This window comes from Bombus huntii, chromosome 14 (genome assembly GCF_024542735.1).
Source record: "Bombus huntii isolate Logan2020A chromosome 14, iyBomHunt1.1, whole genome shotgun sequence".
Lineage (NCBI taxonomy): Eukaryota > Metazoa > Arthropoda > Insecta > Hymenoptera > Apidae > Bombus > Bombus huntii.
In genome coordinates, this window is record NC_066251.1 from 10,093,912 (window position 1) to 10,108,047 (window position 14,136).

Here is a 14,136-nt window from a genome sequence, read left to right on the forward strand (position 1 = left end):
AATCGATACAATTTCTCACCTTTTTGCGCAATTGTTTGGTTGGTATTGATTTGTCTGAAACGCCAACTTTGTGATCGATTTGCGACCGCTTCACAAAACCACAGTGAGCACAATGAGCAACGACCACAACGCCTAAGCCGCATGTGGCTTGAATCACTATCTTTAACTTGGGTTGAGAAGTTCCGGTCGATGTATTTAGCTCTCTTTCTGAGAAAGAGAAAGAGAAAGAAATCTGAAAGTTGACAGAAAATCGTACCAAGTGTTTTGACCATCAATTTGTAATGCATTGAAAGTGATGTGGTTGAAAATGTAAAATTGATAAAAGGGCTTGAAACTTTTGCATACGTCTAATATTGGAGGGAATGAAAGATAGAACTTAAATAGAGATCAGTTTTAGCTACGAGATGTTATCATTGAGTACTTTACTCTGCATATTCTGTATATTTTTATCTTGTAAGAATTATTACCGTGAACGTGTCTGAATTATTACACAAACGTGGAGCTATCACATAAGTAAGTAACAAAGAAAGAGAAAAGTTACAATTTGAAAATAAAAGTTTCTTTTATATCGTTAAAGATAGTTCAAAACGGGACGGAAATATCTCAGAAATTAAGCCACCGTGGCTTTATATCCCTGTGAATTTTGTACTCGTTTTAAGTATCTCCACGCTCTTCGAAACTTTGTCCATTTAAGCCAGAAGCAAGCTGTTTATGTTTCATGAGTTTACGACTACCAAGACCATTTGGAAGGAACACACACAGCGTTTTTGTACGATACTTCCAGGTTTCTTATTCCTCAGTATGACCTATTTAAAGAGAGTGGTCATCTTGTTCTTGCTATAGGAAAATTCTCCGAGCAATCAGAAAACAATGACCCTGTTTTTTCAAAGTCAAAACGAAGTCGTAAGCGTTCCATCGTAAGAAAATAATCTCGAGAAGCTTGCAATCAGAATCTTAAGAGAAGGTACCCTCAAAACCCAAAGATCGTTTTAACTAAACTTGAAAAAGAAAAATAACAAACTGGTCGACCAAGCAGTCGTATTTTTAGTAATTTTCTACCTCGAATTTCCTATTTCAAATCGACGTCCTAGGAAGTTGACTTCCCATAGCTGTTATTCTCTTCCATCGAGCCGTCATCTAAAACGGTAGCTTCTGAAAGTTCTGTAAAAGATAAAATTCCGCAAAAAAATAAAAGATTTTTTTTCTTCCGTCTCGTTCTTTTTAAAATATACATTGAAATCTCCGTAAGGCCCGATGCGGTTGCTCGTAATTCGAGTAAGTATGCCCAACCTCGGAACAGAAAAAATATTAAGAGAAAAGACCCGAAACCAAAGAGAAAGAAGGTAACAACACGAGAACGTATAAAACCTTCCACTTTTTTTTCTTCTTGTACGGTGCAAACCGTGAAAAAACGAAGTGTTCCGGTTGGAACCGGAAGTGCAGGACAGACACTAATCCAGCCTTCGTTGCTCTTGTTCCAGGAGAGCATCCAGCTGCAATGCAGCACGGAAACACGGCAGCAGGTTCGCCAACATCGAAGACGGTCCTCGTGATGCTAGCTTTCCTTTTGGGTCAATTGAGATAATGTGCGTTCTCGTACGTGCCCGTGCGTGTGTCTCCGAGCTGTCTGTCTGCGTGTATACTTTCTGCACGTACTTATGTGTGTGTGGATGTGTGAGAGCGCGTATGACGGTGTGCGCGTGGCAACTTAAACGCGAACATGAATGAATATCAACGGGAGCATTAAGTGAAACTCGATGGATCGTTGGACACAATAAGACGTAGCCAACCCTTAGCCTGTTTGTACCTTGAACGAAATTAAATTGCATGCAACCGGAACGACATCGATGAAGAAGCTTTCTTACGGCCACGTGATGGACGTTTTAAGAGGAAGGTTGACTGATAAGAAAGTTTTACGTTATTTCAGCCTTTTCAGCTTAGTTTTTCGATAATCGTCGATGGCATTTCCTACTTTTAACACGTTTAGATATACACACATATAACGATGAATTTTTGAAATATTTACTGAATGTTTAGTATCGTTTTAAGAAGTAATAAATTATAAAATACAAATTATAGACAACATATACAACAAGATAATTAACGCATACATACATAAGAAACGATGCTCAAAACTATAAAAATAGAAGCGTTACAAATTAATAAATGTACTGAATTATTGTAAGTTAAAGAAAATCGATGCAAAAATTATCGTTACGAGCAAATTTTTTAAATAAATCAATTTTTGATATACATTTCCTTTTAACTTAAAATAATCGATTAAACTTCATTGACCGTAACAACTCTCGCAAGAACAGTTATGAACGACTAATTTTAATTATATTTATTTTTTGTCGTCGTGTTCGAAATTCCTTTTCAAAACATAACTTCAACCGTCAAATTCTCGAAACCATGCTCGCCAAATTTATCAGTCCAGAAGCCATTGCCCGATGAATTAATGAATTAAGTTTTACGAAAAGAAAGCTTCTTCGAGTGCAATTTCTTTTTATTGCTGCTCGTTAAAAAATGTTCAGTTCTCAGTGAAGGAAGAAACATATATCAATGAAGGAACTCTGTCACGGCCGGTTTCGCGTTGAAAATCGCGACTTTCAATGCATCCATAGGTGAAAACTGTCGAAAACGTCGTCGTAGTATCCCAGGTTCGATATGTGTAATAACTTGCAAATTTCTAGCGCGTTCTAGTGTCATCGAAATAAGGAAACCAAAATATCGAAGTAACATTGTACATGGTATATATTGTAAGCGACGATTCAATGAACAAGAAAAAAAGAAATTGTAACATGTAAGAGCGTGAACGTGTGCTCGAACATGGTAAATTCGATGTGTAAGTTTGCGAATTAGTAAGGACGATTATGTATATTGTAATTGTTACAAGACGAAAGCGATCGTTCCAATAACGAAAGAGTTCGTTCGTTCGTGGCAAAGAAAATTTTAGTGGATATTTTCATAGCTGTGCGAATCTTTGGCGAGATATAAATTTTCTCGAGAAAAGTCTCGTATTTTTCAAAGATTTGATTACTTCGTTCGAACATCGTTATCTGGATTTTTCTGCGTAACAATTCTTAAAAAATTGCGCTATGTGTTAAATATTTAATTGTTTATATAAATTCTATGTTTGCTGCTACTGTTTCTCTTTCTATGGAATTAAAACAATATATTTAATACAATATGTTTTATACATTTTTAGTGAAAGCTGGAAAAGTGAGACGACAAATACCGCGTATTAGTTAATAAATTAATATATTTCAACGTGGAATAAGGTAAAAGGGAAAGAATGTCATGTGAACAGTGAACACGTGTGTTTCATTCGCTTTTGTTCAGATATGGAGCTTTCAGCTTCCACAAAGGAGACGCCGGCATTATTTTGTAACACAGGCCAATATTGACAAGGGATTCTCTCTCACGGATGCCTCTAGTTTCAACGAAAAGAAATTCTGATATTACAACGTTGCAGGATAGCACACGTTTTCGGAGGGAAACTCGCGAATCCCGGAGCATATCGAGTTTTACGCTTCGTTGTGTGTTTCTTGAATGAGACGTGCATTATCCGGTTCCAAATGCATGATGGAGAAATGCGAATTCTTGTCGAAATCCGAGGGAAACTTGAAGGGAATGCGAGACGAGTTTAGCAACTGCAACCTATAATCATGACGATCCTGTTATTCTTATTTTACTTTGTTGAAATATTTTATGGATAGAGAGGGGGAATTTGAGAGAGTACGAGACAAAAATGAGGATAGCATTTAAAGAACTCGTGACAAAAATGAATTTTAGATAATAATGTATTTTATACATTTATGAAATTAATCGACATATAAAATATGGCGTTTCTCACATAAAATTTTAACTGACGGGTAACTTCAATATTATTCCATACACTTTCTCCACGACTATTTAGTTTCATCGCTTTCAATTTTCGAGAATTATCATTTTCAAAATTCAAAGATTTTCAAGACCCGAATATCGTGATTACCCATGTTGCTTAATAGTACAGTTTCAATGTTTTCATTGTAAATGTCATTAAAGTCATTATGTATAACAAAGTTCTTCTTCGCCAATTAGTTGACAATTGATAATATGACAATGTTTACTGGTTGATATTGGCCTGCCAAATTCAAACATTTGTAGAGATCGAACTCTTTGTATCATAATCGTATCTGGAAAAAATATTTAACATATGATGATTCTTTTAATCTTTCGTAATAAATGGAAGAAATGTAGAGAACACCGCGCGACGAGGAAGTCGAAGAATGAAAGGAAGCTGTTTTACGGCGAACATGCGTATCAACAATGTGGATTGTGAATTTTATTGCGGAAGCCTTTGGAAACATTCGACCGTGCTCCTGCGAGCAAATCCGCACGAACTGTCTTTGTGGTACAAAGAGTTTGTTTGATTGTTCTGTGGTGAAATAACTCGATCTCGGTCTAAAAGCAGAAGAAAGGACGGTTCTTAAAGAGGAGAGAACAATGAGGGTATTAACGCCTGAATTGAAGTCCACAGGATTCTTTAACCTTCAGCACGGTTTTCTTTTCCTGATTCTCTCTTTTTCGAATTTTTATTCGGTGAAAGATCTTTGAAATATTAATACGGATTTATTCGTATAATTGGCAATTATGTTGTACGCCGAATTTAGTTTCAGAATGCTATTATGTCAGAATAATTATGTCGTTTCATAAGCTTATAAAAAGATTGATAAAATATCATGGAAAATATCTCGAAGTATAAAAATTCTTTGTTACTCGATATACGAACGAACGAATTCATCCTATCGATTGTCAAAATAGTCTTCCGATCGTCAATTACCAAAGACTATTTGACAATCGCATCTAGAAACCAAATGATCGTGAAAATCACTCAAACTCAACGCATATTTAATCTAAAGACGTTTTATAATAATTTATCGATCGTTATCTGTGTTATCTTATCGTTAGATCAGCTCGACGGCTTGTATCTTAAGTAGCCAACGCTATTCGCTGTCTCTCACCATCGATATTTTTACAAACTGTTTCAGAAGCTCAAACAACTAATCACCAGAACCACAACATTTAATATAAAACAGAAACAAGCAGGATGCAAATAAAAATCACGTACCAGCGATTTATAATTTTTAAAATAAAACCCATATATAAAATGTCTAAGTTCCACACACAAGCAAGCCACAAGTGCGTAATCGCATAGTACTCGTACGATGATAAATATTAATAAAATAGATCGTTAGACGCGATCTCCACTCGATTAACGAAACAATGTTTTGTAACGTACAATTTTATGGAAAAGAGAGAAAGAGAGAGAGAGAGAGAGAGAGAGAAAGAGAGAGAGAGAGAGAGAGAGAAAGAGAAAAAACTGCGTATGTGCATAACACGTACGACACGCGCATGAGTTTGTACAGGAGAACGAAGACACACAGAAACGACGCGTGACGATGGAAAAATTACTCTGGATTCGCGTGATAAATTAAAATAGCGGAGAGACGAGACCTCTGGAGGCTTAAAGAGCCGTAAAAGAGGCCAAACGAATCTTTCTCGTCCGCGCACCAATTATTCTTTTCTATCGTCGAGTTGTTCATTTCCCTGTTGAATCCAGAAGGATTTTCATATCTTCAGGCTGCGTCATTCTCAAATGGCTCTCGATCTCGTTCGATTCCACGTGAGTGCTTTCGTTCGAATAAATTGGGAATCGATCGAGAACGAGTACCTGGTCGAATAAGAAATTTTGTATGTTCGTTTGGCGAAATATAGCGTGTTTCAATGAACGAGAATCGTAACGATTGCGATGGATCTTGATGTATCTCGTTGCGTCAATTCTTCTTCATTTGATAAAATTATATTCTAAATTAATTATTTTGTACTGAATTTTGACTTTATTTTATTTACTCACCCTTTTAATTTGCATTTATTTCAACGTTTTAACCAGTTTGAAAACTATGTTGTTCCCATTTTCGCTTTTTTTTTTTTACAAAACTATTCCAGAATCATATACATGCAATTAGAAACATGAGATTGTTACTTTTTACTGGCAATATATCGCGTAATTTTCAACGCAGTGCAATCAAAAAGCACGTCGCCTTTTGGGACAATTCGAATTTTCATCCATCCGAATACAACTTTCGATCCATGCCTAATCGTTTCGTTAATTTTCGTCTCATACTAAGTATACAAATAAAACAGAGAGTGAATGTGGTAGGATGAAAGGAAACAGAGAGAGTCTGTAAGAAGAATGTTAATTAGACGAGGAACGTATTAAAATTTCCGAACAAGAGAAGAAACTAAAAAGGCCAGACGTCGTCGTAGAAAATACGATGTCCACCGAATTATCCCCCTCCACTCCCATCTACACTCCATCTCTTGACGAAATACTTTCTACTACCGAGTAAACGTTAATATAAATGGAAATAGAAAGCGAAAAAGAAAAGAAGAAATGGGTGAAACAAAGGGGATTCACATCCCTGGACTGCCACTTCCGAACAAGTTCTCGGTGAAGCGAGACAGAGTAAAATTTGTCGTCGTCGCGAATTTTATACTGTGTGCAAATATTCGTCTGTCCCTCGTCACGATTTTAACGAATCGCCGATTTTTTAATAGTTGTTCAAAGCGTAAACACCCTGATCGAGCAACGTGGATATCGTTACGTTATCGTTATGTTCGTTTGTAGTTTATATTCCGAGCCATTGTGCTTTTACAATTTCTTTTCAATGGATGTTGTTTATTGGTTCCGATGAATTTTTTGAATTTGATAGTTGCGCGAAATATTGTCGACCGAATTTCCTAACGAGTTCGTTTTGCACGTTTTGCTAAAGCGTAGAATGGCAAAGTACAATGTTTAACAGACATGGGCATTGTTTTGGTAAAATGTTTGGAAAATTATCATATTCTATAATATGTTCAAAGTTAATCCGCAAATGGCCTGTAAATGCAAAAAGGACATCTTAATAAGAAAAGACTGAGAAAATATATAGAATAATAGAAAATTTCGTCAAAAGCTTAATATTATCCGTGTGTTCAGTAGATTGCAAGTAGTTGTTATTCCTGAAAAAAGCAAACCAAATATTAATTATAACACGAACATCAATTAATACCGCTATACGAGCAATTCCATCTCGATAAAGTGTTATTATTATGCGAGTCTCGTCCTAAATAATTCAATTAACATTTGTCTGTGTACATTACTGCGAGTATCTACTATTACTAACATTACCATGTGTAACGGACGGTTACATATATTTCAATACATTTAATAATATATAAAAAATATTTCTCCGTTTATTTCTATTATATACCAATTGTACGAATACTTTTATATATTTATTTATTTATTTACTTATTTATTTACGAGGTTATTTTAACCTGGTTCAATTAACAATAAGGTCGTACGAATACCTTTGTCTCTTGTCGTACGCTTTAAAAGATTTGTTTCCAACATGAAAAAGGAGTTCACATCTTTTTTCTCTGTCGAAGTTTCCCCAAACGGAACGACACGTAATTAATCACTTTTTTGTATTAAGCACGGCCCTCGTTGCTGGAGTTCAGGGTCGTAATGCTCTAACGACGACTTCGAAGCGTGGTCGAATATTCGTCGGTGGGAAAAATGATGGCAGTTCAGGGCTACGAGAACGATCAGAGGAAAGAACGAAATAAGACGTAAGAAAAAATCTCTGTGTATGTGTATACCACGTGAACTTGTATAATTTCTTACGTGAAACTAAACGCCGGTTAAAAAAAAAAAGAAAAAGACAGAAATAACGAATGAAACTGTGTTCCCTTTCCACGACCTCTCAGCATGTATTGTTTTCACACGATTCTCGACGCATTCTTGTACATAATGTTTTACTCTTGTAAATAAATTATCCATATGATCCGGACGAGTCGGTTGATTTCATCCTGTCAATAACAATTACGGTAGAACCTGAAGCATCCGAATCGATAGGAAGGCAGAACGAGGAAATTTTTGGACAGTTTTTTTTTTTGGTCGCGTCTCTTCTTATAATTTCAAAACATTTTTCGTATAATAGAGATGTAGATCGTGGCAGATTTATAGAAAACATGAAAGAAACAAAAATGTTCAACGATACGAGTGGCTCAGAGATTACATTGTCAGAAAAATGTGCGCTAATACGATATGATATCTTGCAAAAATTAAACGTTACGGTGTATAGTGCATTTCAACGTTTTACGTGTGTCAAAACATATGAAAGTTATGTGTCAACGTATTAAAATGAGAGAAGCGATTGTTCTATTACATGAAAATTCCATTATTCAGATGTTTCTGTCTGCCTAGTAATTCAAACATGGAAGGTTCTATTATGCGAATCTTTCTAGCACAACACAAAATGAGTAAATTTCAATTCGAAAGATTTGTTTCCCAAAGCGGCATTTCGACTTTAAAGGTATTTCAGAAAGAGAGAGAGAGAGAGAGAGAGAGAGAGAGAGAGAAAGAGAGAGAGAGAGAGAGAGAAAGAGAGAGAGAGAGAGAAAGAGAGAGAGAGAGAGAGAGAGAACTGATTGTGATTCGGAAGTAATGGGAATTGGAGCGAAGGCGTAGGCCAGAGGAAGATCGATAGGTCTGACCTCGATGCGCTTGAACTTTTCTTACCTTTCAGGATATTTAAGGATGCTCGACTTCGAATCACGAAGCTTTCCTTGGCACACGATCGCGAACTAACAACGATCGACCGATTAATTTTATCGTTCGCGTAAATCAGCCCGGCTCGAAACCAACGAAAAATAACGGTGATGGCGAGGTTAATTAGACGAGCTCGAATTACTCGTGAATTATATCGCTTGCACGAACGAGGATGCAGAAGTAAAAATTAACGCAACGCAATCGCGAAGCCGCTTGCAATTAATTCGTCGAAGCAGGTCATCCTTCGTTACATGATTCTTTTTGCGTTCGTTAAATTGGAAAGATGCTGCCAGTTTAAGTGGCAATGTAAATAAGTATTTGAAGAATACATTTTCTAATAAAATATCGAGACGAGTAGGTTCGAATTCTTACCGCTTTGCTTATCTACGTTAAGGTTAACAATCGAAAGAAGAAACTAACAATTTGAAAGCAATCGTTTGAGAAAGTAGGTGTCCAGTTTCAACGTGTAATCCAACTTCAACTTTCAATTACGGTCATTCGTTTGAAGGGTTGTAATGTCATAAAGCTCGTTAACGAATAGTTCAAGACAGACAAAGTATCCCTTCGTAGTAACGAAGTATTTTAATCTGAAACGTTCTTTTCGTCGACCGTCAAACGACGAAACCCATGCTCGTCTACACCTTCGCTTCGATCTTACTAAAATAGAGGGAAAAGGAGCATTCGCTCATTCGGTCTAAACTCTAAATGCACTATAACGTATCGGCTTTAAAACGTATCATCTCTTATCTCCGTGCAAACTCCACTCTATGTGACAAGGAAACAAACAAACGAATCTCGTATAATTTTTCCGTTAGCGAAGAAAGCAATGGTATAGACGGCATAAACGTATCACCACGGATGAGAAAACAGTCAAAAATTCTCAGCGTCCAAGCATCGTATTCGAACACGATTGTGTCCTTTCGTCGGCCAAGTGAAAGTAAAGTAGCCTGATTACCGTTGTTAATTAAATTCGACTGGTAAACAACAGCAGACCGGCTTGCAGTCTCTCTCGAATTTAGTATACTGGCTGGCTCGAGTGTCGGTTAATCAGCGCTACTTGTCTCTGTGTCGGCTATTTCGCGAGCTCGCGAAAAATGTTGAATTAGCATTCATCGCGGCCTGCAATAATTAAGGCTAGTCATTGTGAGCGAGAATATTTCATTGCCGGCTGCTGCTCCGTCACCATTCCTAGTGTGCCTCGCTTTTTTTTTTTTTTTTTTTTTTGTTTCTTTTCATGTTTTCCTTTCCTCTTATTGACACGATTCGTGAGAACGCGTATCCCTGTCGCCCGACTGATTCGTTCTCATCGATTCTACAGAGAGATACTGGTTTTTCCAATTGTCAAGTAAAACAGGAAATCGTGATTTAAATATTTCTTCCGAAAGGTCCAACAACGATTTTGTTCTTCTTTGCTTACGACTGGCTCTGTCACTTGAATTTTGCCAGTTGGTATTCCTGTACTCTTCGTTGGAAAAATATAGATGTAAATTTTCTTTATTTTCTATGTTTGCTATATCTACGCTTTCTTTTTTCGTTATATTTTTCGTATTTTCTGTGTTTTTTATATTTCCCTCTAATTTCTACATGTCTAAAATTTCGCAGTGTTTATGCAAGTATGTTTAAATATATATTGAATACACTTAGATTCGTTATTCATATTCCTATAAAAGTTGGTCGAAATTAGCATATAATACATCGTATAATATGTAGCACCGTAAAGCGAACGCCGGTTCGAGAGATGGATTCTGCGTGAAACGGTGCCAACACAAATTCGTTAGCGTTTTCAGGTCGCGCGTTTTAATTGGAAGTAGTGTTATAGCGTTGGATGTACATGTTTCTTTGTGTGCCAGTTGCATTAAATACAGAGTAAAACGAAGAACGCTAGTAATTTGTTGAATTTGGCTGCATCTGCTTGTTAGTTCCGTTGATTTGTAGATTTTTCCTCGCATATTAAAAGACTGTCGTGAAACTGACGTTTATTACCCCAGTGTTTCGTCGAAATTTTAATATCCATTCGATTAAAATTAACGACGTAAGTATTAACGAAGTAAAAAGCGTTATTTATATATAAATTCTTTTTCGATTACGAAACTGATGTTTAACGTGTTTAACTCAACTTCTCAGAAGTAGCGGATGTTTTGTTCCCATCATAAATTTGGTCTGTTAACCTTAACAGTAAGAGTCAGTGGTATCAGAGGTGTCAGCGGATTGAAAACTTTGGCGCACGCTGCAAGTTACACTTGAGTTTTTCCGCTAAGTTTCCAGTGAAAATTCGTCAGCTGCGGCTAGTCGACACCTGGGCGTTATAAAGCGTCTATTACTCAAAACTTACAACTTTCTTGGCTTTGTAACTCTACGCCTTTACGCCCCAAATATTAACTTTAACACACCGATGCCAGGATAATATTGATTGTTTTTCACGGTACGCTCTACGGATATAAAATCATACAACTATATGAATTATAAATTTATCAAATTACAAATCCATTCTAAAGTCACGTGTAACGACAAGTGGCGATTAATACGACTTTAACAAACTATTAAAGAAGAGGAAGAAAATGAGAAATTCCATCGAAGAGGAAGACGATTAAAAGAAAAGAACGTCCAATAATTACATCTTAACTTTTAACCGCTTACAAATCAAGATCCCCAACGGAGATTCCACGACCGACTGCTCTCCAGTTTTCTACAGCCGCGTCTTCAAGTATAAAAACCTACGAACCAGTCAATCAGATTAATAATCAAATAATAATCAGTCGCAGAAGTTGCTCGACGCCCTAACCGTTCTCATTCTCCGCTTCATTTCCCTCGTTCGACTTGCACCGATGAATTCACGCGCAAAAAGACGCTCGCTCGGTATAGAAAGCTGGTGAATTCCTCGGTGTTCGCGGCGTCGCGACGCCCTTACCTTCACGCCATTCAAAGGACTTGAGATTCGTAGCCACGCGCGCGCGAGATCACGCGTATTGCTGAATTCGTGCGAAGCGCAAACAACGAAGGAGGGAAAAAAGTCAAAAGAGCGGCGCCGAATGTCTGAACCCTGCCCTTTTCAATTTCCGTCGAAATCTTCTTTGGGTGAGGTCTCCTTCAACGTCGTAATATCTCTCATCCGCTTGATTTCTACGAGCTCGCTTCAACATTTTCTTCGGACGACATCGTGAATTAAACGTCCGTTACTTTCGATACTCTTTGTGAAGAAGAAGGTTTTCTAAACGTTTCCAGTGGGATAATAGTAGAATTTGCGAGGAAGTGGAAGTGGAGTATTATTGGATTCTTTTGTCTGCGGGATTTTTTACGGTTTAGACTCAATTAAGCGAAGTTAACTTGCCTTCGGTCGAACTCAATTTTACAATCTCGAAACCAATGTATAATTTGATCTAACGCGCAGTTGCATTCGTTATTGACGTCTTGCCATTGAACTGCGAATTGAAAATATAGGGTGTCGAGAAAGTATGAAAAGAAAAAAATAAATGACGTGAGAGTAAAAGAGATTTACGCGATCGATTAAGAAAACGTATTTGCAGGTTACTGGCGCAAAAAATATTAATACGTTCGATTCGAACCCTTTCTTCTAATTCGTCTAATTAAATCTCTGTGTTTGATACATTGAATGACAGAGTAAATGATAAGAAAGGAAAGTACGAGGAAAAATATCGCATCCAATACCAAATAACGAGTGAAATATCGCGTTTCCTGACTCCACTGGTACTTTACAAAACAGAAACGTTCGTTGACATTCCACTAAATATTCGTCAGAAATTTTACTAGCCGACTCTCTCTCTAACGGAACCTATGCTTCTGACAAACGAGCAACGTCACCAAAAACGTATACCGAATGGTAACAAACAATAAGAAATACGCGCGCCGGGATTTCTGCTGACAGCGTCAAAGCCGAACTCAAAATAACCGCAAAATCCTGCCTGTACGGGAAAATATTTTCCCGGAATTTTACGAGGCAGATCGCTTCGTGAAACGTTTTCTGAACGCAACAGTCGTACGTATACCTATCGTTCCAGGGCATTTATTAAACCCGAAAACAAATCTAACCTTTTAGTTTATCAACGTTACCCTATCGAGAGCTAACGATTCGCGTTAAACAAACAGCTTCGCGTCAGTGGCTGGCGCATAATATTCATACAAAATACGTTGGGCAAACACGTTTCGATATGGTTATCTAGGATTTCGAGAGCACGCATCGATAAAAATAAAAAGTGAGAGGATCTCTGGATGCAGGCTATACCAAACCTCGATTTACTAGTGGAACGTTGCTGGAACGCGTTCTTTCGGTACCGTGCATTGTTACGTTCCTATTGGACGATCATCAATAGTCGAACAATTTTAGTTGACAGCCATGGTCAGTCGACGGGAACTTTATCGTAATCCGGTCTACCAGAAAAATTTGAGAGCGTGAATCTAAAAACCTGATTTTGGATTTTCGATGGATTTTCTAGTTGAAAGAACGTTGCGACTCAATCAGTTCGCCGTTGAATCGAATTATTCCAGAGAAGTATCGAAAAACAAGTTTTATAGCAGGTAATGTTTAACGGGGAAATTATCGACCTACGACGTACGTACACGTAATCCTTTTAATTTCGATATTATTTAGCCTGCGCGAAAATTCATATTCTCATTAGCAATGTATATTACTGAAGACAAATATGTTTATCGTTTAGATAATTAACTCGACTAAGTACGATATCAGGTATATAGGCAAGTAAATACTCGCTGTAATAGGAATAAATTTTAGAAACGGGTCTTGGTCCCTGATATTAAGGCTAGTCTCGTTACGTGCTCGCGACCATATAAAGGTGCTTAGCTAACCGTGCGAACCACCATTCGAAATCAGCAGGGAGAATTCTCGCATACGTTGGAAACGATCCACGCGCCACTTTGATCGGCGAACCGAGACGTTCAGTGTTACGCAAGGCTCTTCTGATGTCTCCCTTCTGGAAATTAGATTATAACGACACTCGGCCATGGTGTTTAATTAAAGAGCTAGGATTTCCTTCTCCCCCGATACACGTGTCGTTTCCACGGTTCTTTAACGCTTCCGTTCTCGTTTCAGAACTACCGGATATGTACCTGGAAATTGATAATTGCACGATCAAAGTGCCAGAGGATTAATAAGAGGGAATTTCGAGGGAAGATCGTTTGTGGAATTTATTTAGATTGCTAATTTCGATCATTTGTTCCTTAACTACCAACGTGACCATGTTTCTGTCACATTATCCACGTTATTCGTAATTTTCACATTATCACGGCTATCCTCATTCAGTTTATTATCATAAACTTTGAAAGAATTACAGTTGATTTAATTGCAATATATGTAGCATTAAATTATGTATATTTTTTTAACGAAAATGTTTTATGAAAATAACATAAATTATTTTCTGATTTATAGAAAACAAATATTTATTATACACATTAAGAATGAACCACTGCTTCCTGAAAGATAATCGGTTTCTATTGAATATTTATTAGTATTATTGAATATT

The 14,136-nt window shown here is 37.1% G+C and overlaps 1 protein-coding gene and 1 long non-coding RNA gene across 12 annotated transcripts in view; one reads left to right on the forward strand and one right to left on the reverse strand.

Moving 5' to 3' along the window:
- The window catches only part of LOC126872833 (zwei Ig domain protein zig-8-like), a 444,324-nt gene extending 436,444 nt beyond the window's left edge, over positions 1 to 7,880 (forward strand). For all 11 annotated transcript variants that reach the window (XM_050633026.1, XM_050633027.1, XM_050633030.1 and 8 more), the window contains one exon: positions 1,482 to 7,880. In XM_050633026.1, coding sequence (XP_050488983.1) covers positions 1,482 to 1,585 — 104 coding nt within the window. In that variant the 3' untranslated portion in view covers positions 1,586 to 7,880. The remainder of the gene's footprint in view (positions 1 to 1,481) is intronic.
- LOC126872846 (uncharacterized) overlaps positions 1 to 14,136 on the reverse strand; it is a 43,528-nt gene that overhangs the window by 2,915 nt on the left and 26,477 nt on the right. The window lies entirely within an intron of this gene.